The sequence below is a fragment of the Cherax quadricarinatus genome, chromosome 56 (assembly GCF_038502225.1).
Source record: "Cherax quadricarinatus isolate ZL_2023a chromosome 56, ASM3850222v1, whole genome shotgun sequence".
Classification (NCBI taxonomy): Eukaryota; Metazoa; Arthropoda; class Malacostraca; order Decapoda; family Parastacidae; genus Cherax; species Cherax quadricarinatus.
In genome coordinates, this window is record NC_091347.1 from 27672323 (window position 1) to 27691566 (window position 19244).

Consider the following 19244-nt stretch of genomic DNA (forward strand, 5'->3'; position numbering starts at 1 on the left):
AGGATGAAGTGAATCATAGAATTGATGAGGGGAAAAGGGTGAGCAGTGCACTTAGGAGTCTGTGTAGACAAAGAACTTTGTCCTTGGAGGCAAAGAGGGGAATGTATGAGAGTATAGTTTTACCAATGCTCTTATATGGGTGTGAAGCATGGGTGATGAATGTTACAGCGAGGAGAAGGCTGGAGGCAGTGGAGATGTCATGTCTGAGGGCAATGTGTGGTATGAATATAATGCAGAGAATTCGTAGTTTGGAAGTTAGGAGGAGGTGCAGGATTACCAAAACTGTTGCCCAGAGGGCTGAGGAAGGGTTGTTGAGGTGGTTCGGACATGTAGAGAGAATGGAGCGAAACAGAATGACTTCGAGTGTATCAGTCTGTAGTGGAAGGAAGGCGGGGTAGGGGTTGGCCTAGGAAAGGTTGGAGGGAGGGGGTAAAGGAGGTTTTGTGTGCGAGGGGCTTGGACTTCCAGCAGGCATGCGTGAGCGTGTTTGATAGGAGTGAATGGAGACAAATGGTTTTTAATACTTGACGTGCTGTTGGAGTATGAGCAAAGTAACATTTATGAAGGGATTCAGGGAAACCGGCAGGCTGGACTTGAGTCCTGGAGATGGGAAGTACAGTGCCTGCACTCTGAAGGAGGGGTGTTAATGTTACAGTTTAAAAACTGTAGTGTAAAGCACCCTTCTGGCAAGACAGTGATGGAGTGAATGATGGTGAAAGTTTATCTTTTTCGGGCCACCCTGCCTTGGTGGGAATCGGCCAGTGTGATAATAATAATAATAAAAACTTCATATGCCAACCACAACACTGATCATGACCCATTATGGAAAGTGTTGCATTTGTCTACAGTAATTAGGAAATTTAGCAGTATTAAAAATGTTCATTATGATATTCATAATTATAATTTGCAGTAGCAGTCCAATTCACCCTTTTGAGTGTATTGTTCAAATGAAGTAATTTTTTTCTTTGTGTTATTTGACTAGTCCATGTTCGTCTAGAAGTCTCATTTTATTAGGGAATTTCAATTTTCTTCCATGGTGAATAAAATTTTGTGGGAAGGGGAGGGGAAATTTTTTTAAAATGAACGTGAACCATCTTGGATAACACTCTTAAAGTTTTTTTTTTTTTTTTTTTTTTTTTTTTTTTTTTTTTTTTTTTTTTTTTTTTTTTTCAAACTCAAATGTAAAAAAAAAAAAATATGGATTGTAAAGAAAAAGGAATAGTTATTACTCTTGTCACTGCCTCTTACAGATGTGAAACATAGATGAAAAGATTGTGGGAGAGAAGAGGAATGATGCATAAAAAAAATAAAAGGAATAAAGGGAAATAAATATACATGTAATATGGGAATTGTCACAATCTCGGCTGATGACACACTAGTTTTGGGAGATTGGGGCAAGTTGCAGAGGTTGGTGGAATGTGGATGTATGTAAAAGGAGAAAGGTAAAGTAAGCATAAAAAAAGGCCAAGCTATGCCATTTTGGAGAGTCAAATCTTTTATTGTCTAGACCACAGATTGGAGGGAGGGAGTATGGAAAAAGTATATGTACATTATATACATAGATATTTGGGAATGGAATCTGTGAAAGATCAAATGAATCAGAGTAGATGACAGTGTTAGTTGTCAGGAAATCTCTCAGATTTACTATTAATTTTGCCAACCTTTAAATAGTGTACATTATTAATTTTAATAAGTGTGAGTAGGGTAATATTTAGTGAAGGGATTCAGGGAAACCGGTTATTTTCATATAGTTGGACTTGAGTCCTGGAAATGGGAAGTACAATGCCTGCACTTTAAAGGAGGGGTTTGGGATATTGACGGTTTGGAGGGATATGTTGTGTATCTTTATACGTATATGCTTCTAAACTGTTGTATTCTGAGCACCTCTGCAAAAAAAGTGATAATGTGTGAGTGTGGTGAAAGTGTTGAATGATGATGAAAGTATTTTCTTTTTGGGATTTTCTTTCTTTTTTGGGTCACCCTGCCTCGGTGGGAGATGGCTGACTTGTTGAAAAAAACAAAAAAAAATTAAGTAGCTTTCCATTACACATGACTCACCCATTGTCCATCTTGATTCTGAATTAGGACGGGGGGATGGACATCTATATTGGCGGGGTACTTGACCGCAACGCTGCCCTGCACGGGGATGTGGTCGCAGTGGAAATTAAACCCCCCGACCAGTGGAAGGTACAATTTAATTGTTGTATATAGGAGTTTTATCTCCTCACCTTGCATCTCCATTCACTCTCTAGATATTGGGAAGGGGCTCAAGATCCAAGAAATTGGATCTGTCTTCCCTCCCTTTTCTTGGATTAAACTCAGTTGCCTCCCATTCCTACAGGTGCTGTAGAGCCCCTACTGATTTAGCATTTTCTATGAATGTAATAAACTGCTTTCCTAATATATCTGTTGTCATAATAGTGGATGCTCTACTTTTGTTCTTTCTCCTTTACCTTTTGGCCAGTCTTAGAAACTAAGTGTTTTATTACCCATTTTGTGTGTTGATTAAGACTTTACAAAAGCACTTATCTTATGATTTTTGTATACTGATTTAAAATTTGGTAGACAGTTTATGAAAAGTATTAAAATGTAAATCTTATTCCTTTGTTCAAGCAAATGTAGGTTGCCTCAGGTTCATATATTTAACTTCCATACCAGCTTGTGAAATTTAGAAAACATACCATCCCTCAAGAAATCTTTGCATGTTTAGCTTGTGAGCATTGTTATATAATTTTACCATCACATGGAAATAGTTGGTATGTTCTATTGTCATTTAATATTTATAAAGCAAAACTTATATATATATATTTTTTTTTCAGGTGCTCTATGATATATTAGATGAATACATAGAAAACCATAAAGAAAAAAAAAGTGTATATAGATTGCTGGAGTCCAATATAACTGCTTCAGTTGCCAACATTGCTTCTTCATATAACCCTTTATCTATTAACACTAATGTCAAGCATTTCAATAAAAAGAAAAAGGGAGAGTCGTTGGAAAAAACTAATACAGAAATAGTAAAAGTAGCCAAAGCTGAAGATCATCTTGAACAGTGTGATAGTGATGTAGTGGTGGAAGGGGAAATGGAAAATTATGAAGTTCCACCCAACTCGGCCAAGGCAGTAAGAAAGAAGAAAAGAAGAGGAGGACGAGGAAAAAAGAAAGGGAGAAAGAAATCAGTTAAGGAACAGGGTGGATCAGATTCAGAAACTCAAGACACGCAGAGCAAGAATGCAATTGTACCTGAAGAGGCTAAGGAACAAGAATTGGATAATACCACCTTGGAAGTGGTGGTTGAATTGCATAATCAGGATATTCATATTGCTGATGAAATTTTAATTTTGCCATCAAAACAAGATCTCAGTGGTTTAAGTCACTGTGATTCAGATGAAGACAATGCAAAAGTAATTGTTGTTCCTCCAGATCAACTTAGTGAGTGCGAGTTAACAGATGACGAGAGCGGATGTAGCGAAATCCTTGATTATGATCGGAATCGGGAAGATCAAAGTTTTATACAAGCCCAGTGGGAAGCTTTTCAAGAAGAAATAAGAAAACAAAATGACTGTCACCAAGATGTTTGTTCTAGTGATAAGTATCAGGTAGTTGCTGTACCAAGTGATGCCAAGCAGTTGAACATTCCCTTTGGAGCAACTGATATAAAGAAAATCAGTAGCATTGATCAGTTGGGTTTCATAAAGCAGGAAGGTGTAAATGTTGATCATGAATCAAAAAGTGATTCAGTTAGGTTAAAGGTGGAGGAGGTGTCGAGTGCCAATGTTGTAAATAGTGTGAACAAAGATGGTCATTATATAAGTACTGTGAATACAATGGAAGTTTATAATTTAAACACACAGTCTCTGCAGGGTGATATAACCTTTGAAGAAAAATCATGTAAGACTGAAAAAAGTGGGGTTAATCATGAAAAAGGTACCAGTGATCGGGAAATATGTGAACAGCTGGATAATTTAACATTAAATGATTGCTGTGAAGAAATGAAGGATTCCAAGAATTTTAAATCACGTGACCAAAAGAAGAAAGCTGGGGGTAAAAGGAATAAATCTGTTTCAGAGAAACTTTTGTCTTCTTTACCAAATAACACTCTGGGAACACCAAGCAGTATTTCAAGTGTAGAGGCTGGCTCTGCTTCACTGAAATCCTGTGACCATGTAAGCTGCAAAAAGGAGCATACAGCTGGAGATTACCCTGAACAGAAGTGCTGCAAAAAAATGACGTGTGACTTTACAAACAACCAAAGCATGCCTGTTGGGTTAAGTCATAAAAGGGAAAAGCAGTCTAGTGAAAATAATTCTTGCAAATTTACTAATAAACTCATAGACGACAATAAAAATACACAAAAAAGCAAAGAAAACTCTGGGAAGAAAATCTTAGCTGGTCAGACTAATATACAAATTTCAGAAAAATTGGATTGTAAGGAACTATCTATTCTGCAAATTCAGCAACTTGATAAGTGGGAGAAATTTGTTCAACGGACAGCCCATGTGGTTCATATACTGGACAGAAAGCATACACGAATGGGGGCAGGCACTTTAAAGCTCTTTGGTGACAAGAACCCAAACTTTGCTTTTTTTGCACCTAATGACCATCGTCTTCCACGCATGAAGATACCCATGAGACAGTGCCCATCAGACTTTTTTGCCAGACATCAAGATTATGAAAAGAGAATTTTCTTGTGTAAGATTGCTCAATGGAGGGAGCCTAAATTTGCATTAGGGTATGTATATTTTCATTTATGATAACTATATATTTGTAGTTTTAACATTTAAACACTTCAAGGAGTGATGCCTGAGGGGGTTCTTGATTCAAGGAACTGGACTTATTCTTCCATGTGCAGGCCCCCCCCCCCTCCTCCTCCCAATCATGGTGCCATGTTATCCCTACAGGTTTAGCACTTAGCCCTTATGAAAATTATAAATTAACATTAAACAGCACACTAGCTTAACAGGCTGATTTTTTTTTTTTTTTTTTTTTTAAGTATAGTAGTGAAGAATTTTGCTTTAAATTATAAATCATAAGGACTAAAATATTTTGAATTTTCTCTATTGGATTCTCTGAAAATATAACAGTATTGCTGCTTTATCCATCTATTTAAAACTGGTAATGTCATTGAGCAAAAGTGCTGCATTATACAGGCCAGTTTGATAAAAATACTGCTAATTTTTTGAAATATTTTTCTTCAGTATTTTTAATCTTGCTAGGTCAGTGGTACCTTCATTGTTAAGGTGTGAGGTTGAATCCAATCACATCAGAATAAATTATGTCTTAGTACTTTATTTAATTTATACAGAAAGTCTTTGGTAATAGAACAGTGAAATTTTCTTACTATATTTGTACATTTTGTCAGCTTTTTCACAAAAGAAAGGACAGTTCTAGGAAATTTAGAAGTGGGATATGTAGGAGAGTTGGACACAGTGATGAATAAGCATGTACAAGGGTAATTGAAAGATATGGAGTATACAGCAAAGTTCCTGTATTAGCTCTATACTAAGTATACCAAATGTTCTTGAAGCTTGACTTGTTTGGCAGTTTGGGATGTTGATGTAAATGAAATGCTGAAGGCAGGTGAATAGAAAAAATGAATGAATATTAGATTTTTTTTTTTTTTTTTCAACAAGTCGGCCGTCTCCCACCGAAGCAGAAATATTGATACCAAATGATAAGAGGGGCACTGGTAACTTGCTGAGGAATAAAGATGAATAATCCAACATCTGACCTTATATAAAGGGTACAAAGAATGGTACTCTCTCAAAACTGGAGACGTTTGGGGGCATTGAGAAAGTAATGGAAATATAGCATGTGTAGTATGTGAATCGTGTGGCATAGCTAGTCAAGCAAACAAGGTTGAATGTAGTAGTAACTATTGGAAAATAAACATGTTCATCAGTATATGAATGTACTTTGAGAAAAGTAACTATATTATGTTTATCTACAGCATTCTCTCTTCATGTTACTGCTGTTAATATCACATTTTACTAAATTTCAGGGAATTAGTACGAGATGTAGGTGCTGTTGGAGATGTTGAGGTTGAAACAGAAGCTATGCTACTTGAACATGGAATTGATTACGCAGAATTCCCAGACACGGTGTTACAAGACCTTCCATCCTTGCCTTGGTCTATCCCTCTGCAAGTGGGTTAAGTAGTTTTTTTTAATACATTGTCTTTGGGAAAGAGGTTCTGGGTTGAGTGTGTGTATGTGCGGCTTATATAATTTAAACTATTAACCCTTTAACTGTCCAAGTGTAGATCTACATTTTTACTGCTAGTGTTCCAAACATAGTTAGTTTTATTTTTCCTGCCTTTAAATTTGGTGCAAGAGGCCTGATAGGCTTAGGCAGTATATAATGGATCTTAACACTCAGAGTGCACAGTATTAAAAAAAATTATGGGACTACTTAGTACCTTGTGGGAGCACCAGTTAGAGCAAACAGCATAGCAAATCCCAGGGATGCACTAATGCCATGTCTTATTAACATTCCTTATAAGAGGAGAATGATGTTGACCCTGATTTTAATGGCTTTGAGATTGATGTGGCCACTAGTAGTGAAGGAAATATCCAAAACCTAGATAATAACACATGTGCAACATTAAAGTCACATTGTTTCAATTATTATGCAGCTGGTAGTCTCATCCAGCCAGAATGTCCTATCACCTGTGTCCTAAGTAGAGAGAGAGAGAAAAACTATTCTGCAATGTGTAATACATGTTCAACTCGCTTTGACTGGCAAGTTGGCTTTGTCTCATAGAGAGCTGCTCATGAACCAGAGTTAAGGACTAAGTTTATTTAGGCACAGGTCAACGTAAGTACAGTTATCAAAACAGTGTGAATTACCTAGGATAATCCAAAAAAGCCAGACAGTGCTATACTGTGCTTGTAGATATGAGGCATAAGCATGACTGTAGCATGTATTATGCATTTCTGCTTGTTCAGACCCAAAGATTCTGCAATATGTGTCATACCTAACCGTACCACGGGCGGGGATAGAACCCGCGATCAGAGAGTCTCAAAACTCCAGACCGATCGCGGGTTCTATCCCCGCCTGTAGTATGGTTTGTTTGCAATCGTGTCATTACGATTTCGTGAGTCACGTGTAATACCTGTTGGTTCATGAGTGGCTCTCTCTGAGACAGAGAGAGAGAGAGAGGCTGTGAAGAATTGTATATTTTGAAGTACTTTTGTGAACCAATCTATAGGGCCCTGCTGTGAATAATCAAAGCACACAAACATGTATCTAGTAACCATGTACTGTATTAAGATAAGTCACTTCATCTATTACTATTTTCCTTAAAAAAAAAAAAAATATCTGAGCATTGCCATCTCTTACAAAAGTGGGCAAATGAAACTACGATAAATTCCTTAACTTGATATTCAGGAAATGAAAGCTCGCACAGACCTGAGGGATGAGTGCATCTTCACCATCGACCCTTCTACTGCAAGGGATCTTGATGATGCAGTGTCTTGTCTGCCGCTACCATCAGGGAACTACCGAGTGGGAGTCCACATTGCTGATGTTAGCTACTTCATACATGAGGGAACACTTCTGGATGAAGTTGCATCCAGTCGAGCTACCAGTATCTACCTCGTTCAAAAAGTAGGTATAGAGTATTGTTTAATGGCATAATGAATAATTGTCATTTTTCTTCCTTTTCATTTTCTACTAATTAATGCTTTTTTTTTTTTCTCAAAAGAAATGTGTCAATATAAAATTTCAAATAAATGTGATTTTAGACTTCTTATTTTTGCATCAATTATTAAAGTCTCTCCCTTTATGCTTGTTTTTAATTCAGTATAAGAATAATGGTAAAGGATTTTATTGCAAATGTTCCACTCTGATATGAGTCTAGATCAGGGATGGCACAGTGTAGTTAACCCCTTGACTGTTGCAATCCCAAATCCTGAGGTGTCTCCTGGTGTCGCAAAATTTCGAAGAAAAAAAATTCTTATGAAATGATAGAGAATCTTTTCCTGATTTGTAATGACACCAAAAGAACGAAATTTGATGGAAAACTGATGGAATTACGCTCTCGCAAAGTTAGCAACCTCGGCGATATTTACGAATCGGCGATTTCGCCCACTTTGAATCCTATTTTCGGCTAATTCCATTGTTCCAGTCAACCAAACTCATAGCTATTTATTTAGAACTCCATTTTTTCCATCGATTACGTATAAGAAACTGCCCATTTACTGATGTCAACTACCCAATAATGTGGTCAGAAATTGGCAATTTGGCCAATTTCATGAAAATTAAAAAATATGACAATTTCAAAATAGGGTCCAGAATGAACAATGCAGACATTCCTGGCTCTAAAATAACATTTTCTTTGTTCATCAGTCACGTCTCCAGGCCCCTCTGCTTTCTATTTTGAATTTTTATTCAAACAAAAAATAGAAGATTTACTGTTATGCAGACTACTGCAATATTGTAATAATTGTATAAATAATGTCAACCCATTCATGAATGCATATTAGAATGGCTAGTTGGACATTTATTGGAAAATGACATCATTTTACTTTTGAACATCGGCAAAAATCAAACATTTCCCCTACTTTGAGCTCCATTTCAAGGTTCTTTTCCTAGTAAAACCAATCAAAATCACCTCTATTTCTATAATATGTTTTCCATTCTATCAAATGAAACCAAGAAAACGAGAGTATAACCATAATTACTATACGAAAATAGACCACAAAGTCGGCATTTTAATTAAAAAAAACTGTCTTTTTTTTTTCTCATGCACTGTGTGCTGCAGGACTTTTTTTTTTATATGATGCACACAGACCCATTCTCTCACATGTGGGCCTACCAGCTTTCTCCTGCTTGATTTGAAGCCGCTAGAATTTGAGAGTATATATACATCAAAAACGGTGGCTCGTAAGACGTATATAGTACATGACCAAAACAGTCAAAGGGTTAATGACTAACAACTGGACCACTGTTGTGTACTATTATGGCACTAAGCATCTTTCAGTCCCAGAAGGGATTGGGTATTTGTCACATTCAACATTTCTACTGAGACCTTGGACAAGCAATGTAGTTAAAAGTGATTGATAGCTAGTAGGTTATGGGTGTTTTCATCTTTTAAAGTGGTAATCTTTTCATGAGTAAACATAAGATGTTACTTGTATTTCATCATTTTATGGGCTATATTAGACTTTTCACTCTTCACTTAATTTGCAGGATTACTTCTTAAGTCAGTTATAAGCTGAAAAATGAAATTATGAATTTTACCTTTTAACCACTTAAATGTGACCAACATACCTAGTATGCAGGTGACAAGGATGTGTCCAGCATAGCATACTTTTACACACAATTTTTCGTGCCTTCAGATATGTCACGTGTCAATATTTTGAATCTCAGCTCAGTTGTTAGGGTCTCCAGTAACCTCTTCATTTTTTTTTTTTTTTTTTTCAACAAGTCGGCCGTCTCCCACCGAGGCAGGGTGACCCCAAAAAAAAGAAAGAAAATCCCCAAAAAGAAAATACTTTCATCATCATTCAACACTTTCACCACACTCGCACATTATCACTGTTTTTGCAGAGGTGCTCAGAATACAACAGTTTAGAAGCATACACATATAAAGATACACAACATATCCCTCCAAACTGCCAATATCCCAAACCCCTCCTTTAAAGTGCAGGCATTGTACTTCCCACTTCCAGGACTCAAGTCCGACTATATGAAAATAACCGGTTTCCCTGAATCCCCCCACTAAATATTACCCTGCTCACACTCCAACAGATCGTCAGGTCCCAAGTACCATTCGTCTCCATTCACTCCTATCTAACACGCTCACGCACGCTTGCTGGAAGTCCAAGCCCCTTGCCCACAAAACCTCCTTTACCCCCTCTCTCCAACCCTTTCGAGGACGACCCCTACCCCGCCTTCCTTCCCCTATAGATTTATATGCTTTCCATGTCATTCTACTTTGATCCATTCTCTCTAAATGACCAAACCACCTCAACAACCCCTCTTCTGCCCTCTGACTAATACTTTTATTAACTCCACACCTTTTCCTAATTTCCACACTCCGAATTTTCTGCATAATATTTACATCACACATTGCCCTTAAACAGGACATCTCCACTGCCTCCAACCGTCTCCTCGCTGCTGCATTTACCACCCAAGCTTCACACCCATATAAGAGTGTTGGTACTACTATACTTTCATACATTCCCTTCTTTGCCTCCATAGATAACGTTTTTTGACTCCACATATACCTCAACGCACCACTCACCTTTTTTCCCTCATCAATTCTCTGATTAACCTCATCCTTCATAAATCCATCCGCCAACACGTCAACTCCCAAGTATCTGAAAACATTCACTTCTTCCATACTCCTCCTCCCCAATTTGATATCCAATTTTTCTTTATCTAAATCATTTGACACCCTCATCACCTTACTCTTTTCTATGTTCACTTTCAACTTTCTACCTTTACACACATTCCCAAACTCATCCACTAACCTTTGCAATTTTTCTTTAGAATCTCCCATAAGCACAGTATCATCAGCAAAAAGTAACTGTGTCAATTCCCATTTTGAATTTGATTCCGCAAAATTTAATCCCACCCCTCTCCCGAACACCCTAGCATTTACTTCCTTTACAACCGCATCTATAAATATATTAAACAACCATGGTGACATTACACATCCCTGTCTAAGACCTACTTTTACCGGGAAGTAGTCTCCCTCTCTTCTACACACCCTAACCTGAGCCTCACTATCCTCATAAAAACTCTTTACAGCATTTAATAACTTACCACCTATTCCATATACTTGCAACATCTGCCACATTGCTCCTCTATCCACTCTATCATATGCCTTTTCTAAATCCATAAATGCAATAAAAACTTCCCTACCTTTATCTAAATACTGTTCACATATATGCTTCAATGTAAACACTTGATCTACACATCCCCTACCCACTCTGAAACCTCCTTGCTCATCCGCAATCCTACATTCTGTCTTACCTCTAATTCTTTCAATTATAACCCTACCGTACACTTTTCCTGGTATACTCAGTAAACTTATTCCTCTATAATTTTTACAGTCTCTTTTGTCCCCTTTCCCTTTATATAAAGGGACTATACATGCTCTCCGCCAATCCCTAGGTACCTTCCCCTCTTTCATACATTTATTAAACAAAAGTACCAACCACTCCAACACTATATCCCCCCCTGCTTTTAACATTTCTGTCATGATCCCATCAGTTCCAGCTGCTTTACCCCCTTTCATTTTACATAATGCCTCATGTACCTCCCCCACACTTACATTCTGCTCTTCTTCACTCCTAAAAGATGGTATACCTCCCTGACCAGTGCATGAAATTACTGCCTATGTTTCTTCCTTAACATTTAAAAGTTCCTCAAAATATTCTCGCCATCTACCTAATACCTCCATCTCCCCATCTACTAACTCTCCTACTCTGTTTTTAACTGACAAATCCATACTTTCCCTAGGCTTTCTTAACTTGTTTAACTCACTCCAAAATTTTTTCTTATTTTCATTAAAATTTCTTGACAGTGCCTCTCCCACTTTATCTGCTCTCCTTTTGTACTCTCTCACCACTCTCTTTACCTTTCTTTTACTCTCCATATACTCTGCTCTTCTTATAACACTTCTGCTTTGTAAAAACCTCTCATAAGCTACCTTTTTCTCTTTTATCACACCCTTTACTTCATCATTCCACCAATCACTCCTCTTTCCTCCTGCCCCCACCCTCCTATAACCACAAACTTCTGCCCCACATTCTAGTACTGCATTTTTAAAACTATTCCAACCCTCTTCAACCCCCCCACTACTCATCTTTGCACTAGCCCACCTTTCTGCCAATAGTCGCTTATATCTCACCCGAACTTCCTCCTCCCTTAGTTTATTCACTTTCACCTCCCTCTTACTTGTTGTTACCACCTTCCTCTTTTCCCATCTACCTCTTACTCTAACTGTAGCTACAACTAAATAATGATCCGATATATCAGTTGCCCCTCTATAAACATGTACATCCTGGAGCCTACCCATCAACCTTTTATCCACCAATACATAATCTAATAAACTACTTTCATTACGTGCTACATCATACCTTGTATATTTATTTATCCTCTTTTTCATAAAATATGTATTACTTATTACCAAATCTCTTTCTACACATAGCTCAATTAAAGGTTCCCCATTTACATTTACCCCTGGCACCCCAAATTTACCTACTACTCCCTCCATAACATTTTTACCCACTTTAGCATTGAAATCCCCAACCACCATTACTCTCACACTTGATTCAAAACTCCCCACGCATTCACTCAACATTTCCCAAAATCTCTCTCTCTCCTCTACACTTCTCTCTTCTCCAGGTGCATACACGCTTATTATAACCCACTTTTCACATCCAATCTTTATTTTACTCCACGTAATCCTTGAATTAATACATTTATAGCCCCTCTTTTCCTGCTACAGCTTATCCTTCAACATTATTGCTACTCCTTCTTTAGCTCTAACTATTTGAAACCCCTGACCTAATCCCATTTATTCCTCTGCACTGAAACTCTCCCACCCCCTTCAGCTTTGTTTCACTTAAAGCCAGGACATCCAGCTTCTTCTCATTCATAACATCCACAATCATCTCTTTCTTATCATCTGCACAACATCCACACACATTCAGACTTCCCACTTTGACAATTTTCTTCTTATTCTTTTTAGTAATCTTTACAGGAAAAGGGGTTACTAGCCCATTGTTCCCGGCATTTTAGTTGACTTTTACAACACGCATGGCTTACGGAGGAAAGAAGCTTATTCCACTTCCCCATGGATATAAAAGGAAAAGTAATAAGACCAAGAACTATTAAGATAAAATCAAAGAAAACTCAGATGAGTGTGTATAAATAAATGTGTACATGTATGTGTAGTGTGACCTAAGTGTAAGTAGAAGTAGCAAGACATACCTGTAATCTTGCATATTTATGAGACAGACAAAAGACATCAGCAATCCTACCATCATGTATAACAATCGCAGGCTTTCGTTTTACACTCATTTGGCAGGACGGTAGTACCTCCCTGGGTGGTTGCTGTCTACCAACCTACTACATGCCTTTCAATAAAAGTTAAGACCAATCAGTTGCACCTTCACTTAGGTGCTGGTAGCCATGACAAAACTCACTTCCTAGATCATTCAGCAAATTCTAAAGATTCCCCACCTTGATTGGTAAGGCAAAGTAGTGTTCACTTGCGTATCTAATAAAATGAGAAGTTGTATATGGGTATGTTTCCAGCCAGCTGTTGCCCATGTCCTCATGTTATCAATATAGTAAAATTTTAAGGGGCTCTTGATCTAGAGAATTGGATCTGTGCTCTGGCTCCGTGAATTGAACCTGAATACCTTCCATTCCCCCCTTCCCCCCCACGTGCGCTGTATAATCCTACAGGTTTAGCGCTCCCTCATGATTATAATTACAGTAGATCCTCAAATTTCGAACTTCGTTCCAGAAGGCTGTTCGAGTGCCGTTACTGAATGAATTTATTCCCATCAGGAATAATGTAAATTAGATTAGTCCATTTCAGACCCTCAAAAATACACTTATAAAAGCACTTACAAAAATACACTTACATTGGTTGAGTTGGGAGCAGTTCGAAATTTGAGGTTCCACTGTATAATTAAGAGACATTGAGCCTCACTGACCCTATGGGCCACTGAACATGACTATTAGCCCCTCGTGCATTGATCATAAAAAAACAGCTGTTCAGACAATTTGGATATGTACTGAAGCATTGGTGAATGTCTGTATTCTCATAATATTGCTGGGAACCAAAACTAGGGTCTACAGGTGGTTTTGGGTCAGGCATTGTCACTGAATTCCCAGCTTACTTGGTGTTGCAGGCTCCTTCCTCATCCATTAAACACGACATTGACGACCTGTCATGTAGATTGTACAAAATACAAAAGTTTACAAATAATTCAGAGTAAGCAGCTCTCCTTATCTCCCAGACTCAGCCTCCCACATTTTTTTTCTTTACAGTACGTTTGGTAAATGTAGGATGTAGGATTGCAGATGAGCAAGGAGGTTTTAGAGTGGGTAGGGGATGTGTAGATCAAGTGTTTACATTGAAGCATATATGTGAACAGTATTAAGATAAAAGTAGGGAAGTTTTTATTGCATTTATGAATTTAGAAAAGGCATATGATAGAGTGGATAGGGGAGCAATGTGGCAGATGTGGTAAGTTACTAAATGCTGTACAGAGTTTTTATGAGGATAATGAGGCTCGGGTTAGGGTGTGTAGAAGAGAGGGAGACTACTTCCTGGTAAAAGTAGGTCTTAGACAGGGATGTGTAATGTCACCATGGTTGTTTAATATATTTATAGACGGAGTTGTAAAAGAAGTAAATGCTAGGGTGCTCAGGAGAGGGGTAGGATTAAATTATGGGGAATCAAATACAAAATGGGAATTGACAGTTACTTTTTGCTGATGATACTGTGCTTATGGGAGATTCTAAGGAAAAATTGCAAAGGTTAGTGGACGAATTTGGGAGTGTGTGTAAAGGTAGAAAGTTGAAAGTGAACATAGAAAAGAGTAAGGTGATGAGGGTATCAAATGATTTAGATAAAGAAAAATTGGATATCAAATTGGGGAGGAGGAGTATGGAAGAAGTGAATGTTTTCCGATATTTGGGGATTGACGTGTCAGCGGATGGATTTATGAAGGATGTAATCATAGAATTAATGAAGGAAAAAAGGCGAGTGGTGCATTGAGGTATATGTGAAGACAAAAAAACGTTATCTATGGAGGCAAAGAAGGGAATGTGTGAAAGTATAATAGTACCAACAGTCTTATATGGGTGTGAAGCTTGTGTTGTAAATGCTGCAGCGAGGAGGCGGTTGAAGGCATTGGAGATGTCGTGTCTCAGGGCAATGTGTAGTGTAAATATTATGCAGAAAATTTGGAGTGTGGAAATTAGGAGAAGGTGTGGAGTTAATAAAAGTATTAGTCAGAGGGCTAAAGAGGGGTGTTGAGGTGGTTTGGTCATTTATAGAGAATGGATCAAAGTAGAATGACATGAAGAGCGTATAAATCTGTAGGGGAAGGAAGGCGGGGTAGGGGTCGTCCTCGAAAAGGTTGGAGGGAGGGGGTAACGGAGGTTTAGTGGGCGAGGGGCTTGGACTTCTAACAAGCGTGCGTGAGCTTGTTAGATAGGAGTGAATGGAGACGAATGGCATTTGGGACCTGACGAGCTGTTGGAGTGTGAGCAGGGTAATATTTAGTGAAGGGATTCAGGGAAACCGGTTATTTTTATATAGTCGGACTTGAGTACTGGAAATGGGAAGTACAAACTATGCCTGGGATATTGGCAGTTTGGAGGGATACGTATATGCTTCTAAACTGTTGTATTCTGAGCACCTCTGCAAAAACAGTGATTATGTGTGAGCGAGGTGAAAGTGTTGAATGATAATGAAAGTATTTTTCTTTTTGGGGATTTTCTTTCTTTTTGGGTCACCCTGCCTCGGTGGGAGACGGCCGACTTGCTAAAAAAAAAAATGTTTGGTAAAACTTGTAAAGAAATGTGGCTTTTATCTTTTATAATGTTGGCATGTACTTCATGCCAGCTGATCAACCTCTCCATCTTACTTGACCCAGTAAGTTAATATTAACTGTTTCCACACACACAGTTGGCTGGCATGTGGTGCCAACAAGTATGGTAAGACACTGCAGAGCAGGTCTTTATCTTGAGAATGTTTTGTTCAGTATTGAGCTTCATGCAGTCATTGACTTGATAACTAACACTGAGCAGAATATCTGGATACCATGTCTTAACCATGTCCAACAATGGCAAAATTCTGTTCTGTTATATAAATTCATCACCCACTAAAACTGAGCTGGGGTTTGCAATAATGTTTTTTGTCAATTGAGAGCTTTTGAGAAATGATAGTTTGTATTCAGATTCATCTAATTTTTTCAGGTTCACTTTGTAGAAAAAAGGGTCAGTTGACAGTTTACAATTATTTAACCTGTGTTAAACCTAGGCCATTTTAACAGATTAATTTGATACCCCCACTTAACTCTTTATTTTATTTCATGTAGTGGTACATCTCTGTTAGTATTTAATGTTACTACACAATGAAGAGGCACTCATTAGTTTTACAAGAGTTTCTAAGAGTAGTGTATGCTGTATTGTGTACCATCATTGAAATAACAATATTTTGATTCTTCATTTTCAGGTAATTCCCATGTTACCACGGGTCCTCTGTGAGCATCTATGCTCATTAAACCCAGGAGAAGATCGCCTGGCATTCTCAGTTGTATGGGAGCTAAGTCCAAGTGGTGAAGTGCTTGGTGAATGGTTTGGCCGCACTGTTATTCGATCATGTGTAAAGTTGTCTTATGAGCATGCACAAAGTATGATTGAAAACCCAGATAGAGAATGGTCAGATGAGGAGATTCCACAAATTACTGGACCCTATTCTAGTTGTGATATTAGCAAAGCGGTCAATAATCTTCACACTATAGCAGTAAAGCTTAGGAAAAAAAGGTTCCAGGATGGTGCCTTACAATTAAATCAGGTTAAAATTGCCTTTAATCTTGATAATGAAACAAATATGCCAAATGGTTTCTATGTGTATGAGCAAAAAGATAGTAATAAATTAATAGAGGAATTTATGTTGCTTGCAAACATGGCAGTTGCTCACAAGATATACAAGTCCTTTCCTAACCTTGCTGTGTTGAGACGTCACCCTTCTCCTCTCGAGAATCCCTTGGAAGGTGCTGCTCATGCTTTGAAGGCAGTAGGTATAAACTTGGATATATCTAGTGCTGGGGCACTCAATAAGTCAATTACACGTTATGCTGGCAATGATAAATATACCATTGGAAGACTTCAAGTTATTACGTCTATGTGCAGTAAGCCCATGCAGTTTGCTCGGTACTTTTGTTCAGGGTATTTGACAGACAAGTTAGAGTACAAGCATTATGCACTGAATGTACCTCTCTACACTCACTTCACATCTCCAATTCGTCGTTATGCTGATCTGATGGTTCACCGGCTTCTTGCTGCTGCTGTAGATTCAGATAGATATGGGCCACCATCACGAGATTCAAGGACAGTTCAGAAGGTAGCTGAACATTGTAATGATAAAAAACAAACATCAAAGATTTTGCAAGAATTAAGTGGTGAACTTTACTTATCTCTCTTTATCAGACAAGTAAAAGAAATGGAGGAAGAGGGGATGGTAGTCATGGTTTTAGATCGAGCTTTTGATGTTCTTGTACTTCAGCTGGGGGTCATTAAAAGAGTGTATACTGATAAACTTCCTCTTGATAAAGTGCTGTATACAAAAAGTAATGGAATTATGTTTTTAGTCCTGATTTGGAAAGCTGAAAAAGATTGTATTCCTATAAAGCAAAAGATTGGTTTGTTCAGTCATGTGAGGGTCTCTCTCCAGCCTGTGGAAAATGATGCACTAAAGTTTCAAGCTGTTCTTTTGTGTCCCACATAAATTCTTGACTTTTTTTTTTTTTCTCTGGTTTACAGTGATGAGTTTGAGGTCCGTCCGTCTGTCTTAAAATTTGTGACTAATCTTTGTTTTTTATTCATGTGACTGGGCCTGATTTTTGGCCGATACCCAGTTTAGTTTCAGCATATGGCAAGTTGTGTTATATATAGACTAATTTCATTTTAGTTATTTTGTAATGCACATTTGGTTTAGAATGTTAATAAAAATATCAATGTTTTTATTCTATTAGGTAGATATTGATTTCTTATGGGATAAGAAATTCCTTAATATCTTAAACATTTTGATCAGCTATTCCCTCCCTCATATACTTGTACCTGATATGAAAAATTATTTGGATACTTCATATGGATTTTTTAAGATGGCTTTTGTGTTCAGCGATAGATCACTTGGTGTAGGGGTTTTATCACCCTGTCTGGATTACTGTTTTCAGCACAATGTATTGTTCAGGCAGAGAGAGCTTTTAAAGGAGGAAACTTAATATAAAATATTTTAAAAGTTTAACATGATAAATGTACATAAAACTTTAAACAATATGATTTTAATATCAAGACTATATTCTCTGCTTCGGCTAACTTGATCAGATGGTACTTGTCTACCTCAGGTAAAATTGAGGAATACTATATATTTTGCATTTATCTCTTGTTATTCTACCACAATTTGCTAAAGGTACTGTGTTACTATTAAGAGGTTTGTGGATATACATTTTATGGTATTAGTTGACATTTTTTTTCTTAGAGACCTATGAAGTGTTTTGTATGAAATTCATCTGACACCTTTTAATATTTTATTTGTTTTGGACTCTACATAAAACTAAAATGTGATAATGCAGTTTTTTAAAAAATAAAATGGTCATATCACCTTTGTTTTTATGTCCTGATTGCAAATGGAGACCAAAGTGTATTGCAGACAAAAGGGGCAACATTGTTTAAACAAACTGACACCATCTGTCTAAGATTGTAGCAAATGGTTATACTGTGTTTAATCCTTTCAGGCCCCTCAAGGCAGGTTTCTTGAATCCAGTAAGGGGCTTTTGATCCAAGTAATTGGATCTGTACTTTGGATCAAACCTGAATGCCTTCTATTCCTTCTCCAAGGTGCTCTTCCCTCCTATGAATCACTTTAAGCCAGAATGGTCCTTGGTGCTGGTAAGGAGCTCTTAATCTGTTAATTGGACTTCACCTTCATTTCCTTGGATTGAATCTGATTGTCTCCCTTTTCTCAGGTGCTCTGACCCCTATAGGTTTAGTGCTAATATACTGCTAACCCATGAGGCTCATTGGAAGATGGACCTCATGGGTTAGGTTCAATGGGAGGATGGCTCTATGCCTGCCTTCTTGGGTAGTAGGTGCTGTATAGCCCTTGTGGCTTAGCGCTTCTTTTTGATTATAATAATAATTGGGTAGTAGGGTTAATCGAAAGGAGTTATGCAATGATGGTGTAACACTGCCTCACCAGAAAGAGGACTATTTCTGATTCTGATGTGTTCTTGCTGCTGCAGAAACCAGCAGGTAAAAAATTGTGGGTAGGCAACTATTACCAGTGTATATGGTTCTAACAATAGTGGTGCGTACGCGGACCTTCCGGGGCATGAGAAGTAAGGGAAAGGTAGCAACATCTAACAATCCTGTTTCTTGCTGACTTAAATATGAATGGTATGTGTAACAATGTGACAGCCTAGTTGGGGGAATGTTTGAGATCTGCTGCCTTCATTTTCCAGGCTATATTGTCAATTAAG

The 19244-nt window shown here is 37.8% G+C and overlaps 1 protein-coding gene across 11 annotated transcripts in view; it reads left to right on the forward strand.

Moving 5' to 3' along the window:
• LOC128700710 (DIS3-like exonuclease 2) overlaps positions 1-18366 on the forward strand; it is a 324230-nt gene extending 305864 nt beyond the window's left edge. For all 11 annotated transcript variants that reach the window (XM_070097239.1, XM_053794051.2, XM_070097243.1 and 8 more), the window contains 5 exons: positions 2086-2187; positions 2820-4732; positions 6002-6146; positions 7390-7608; positions 16217-18366. In XM_070097239.1, coding sequence (XP_069953340.1) covers positions 2086-2187; positions 2820-4732; positions 6002-6146; positions 7390-7608; positions 16217-17491 — 3654 coding nt within the window. In that variant the 3' untranslated portion in view covers positions 17492-18366. The remainder of the gene's footprint in view (positions 1-2085; positions 2188-2819; positions 4733-6001; positions 6147-7389; positions 7609-16216) is intronic.
• The last annotated feature ends 878 nt before the right edge of the window (positions 18367-19244 follow it).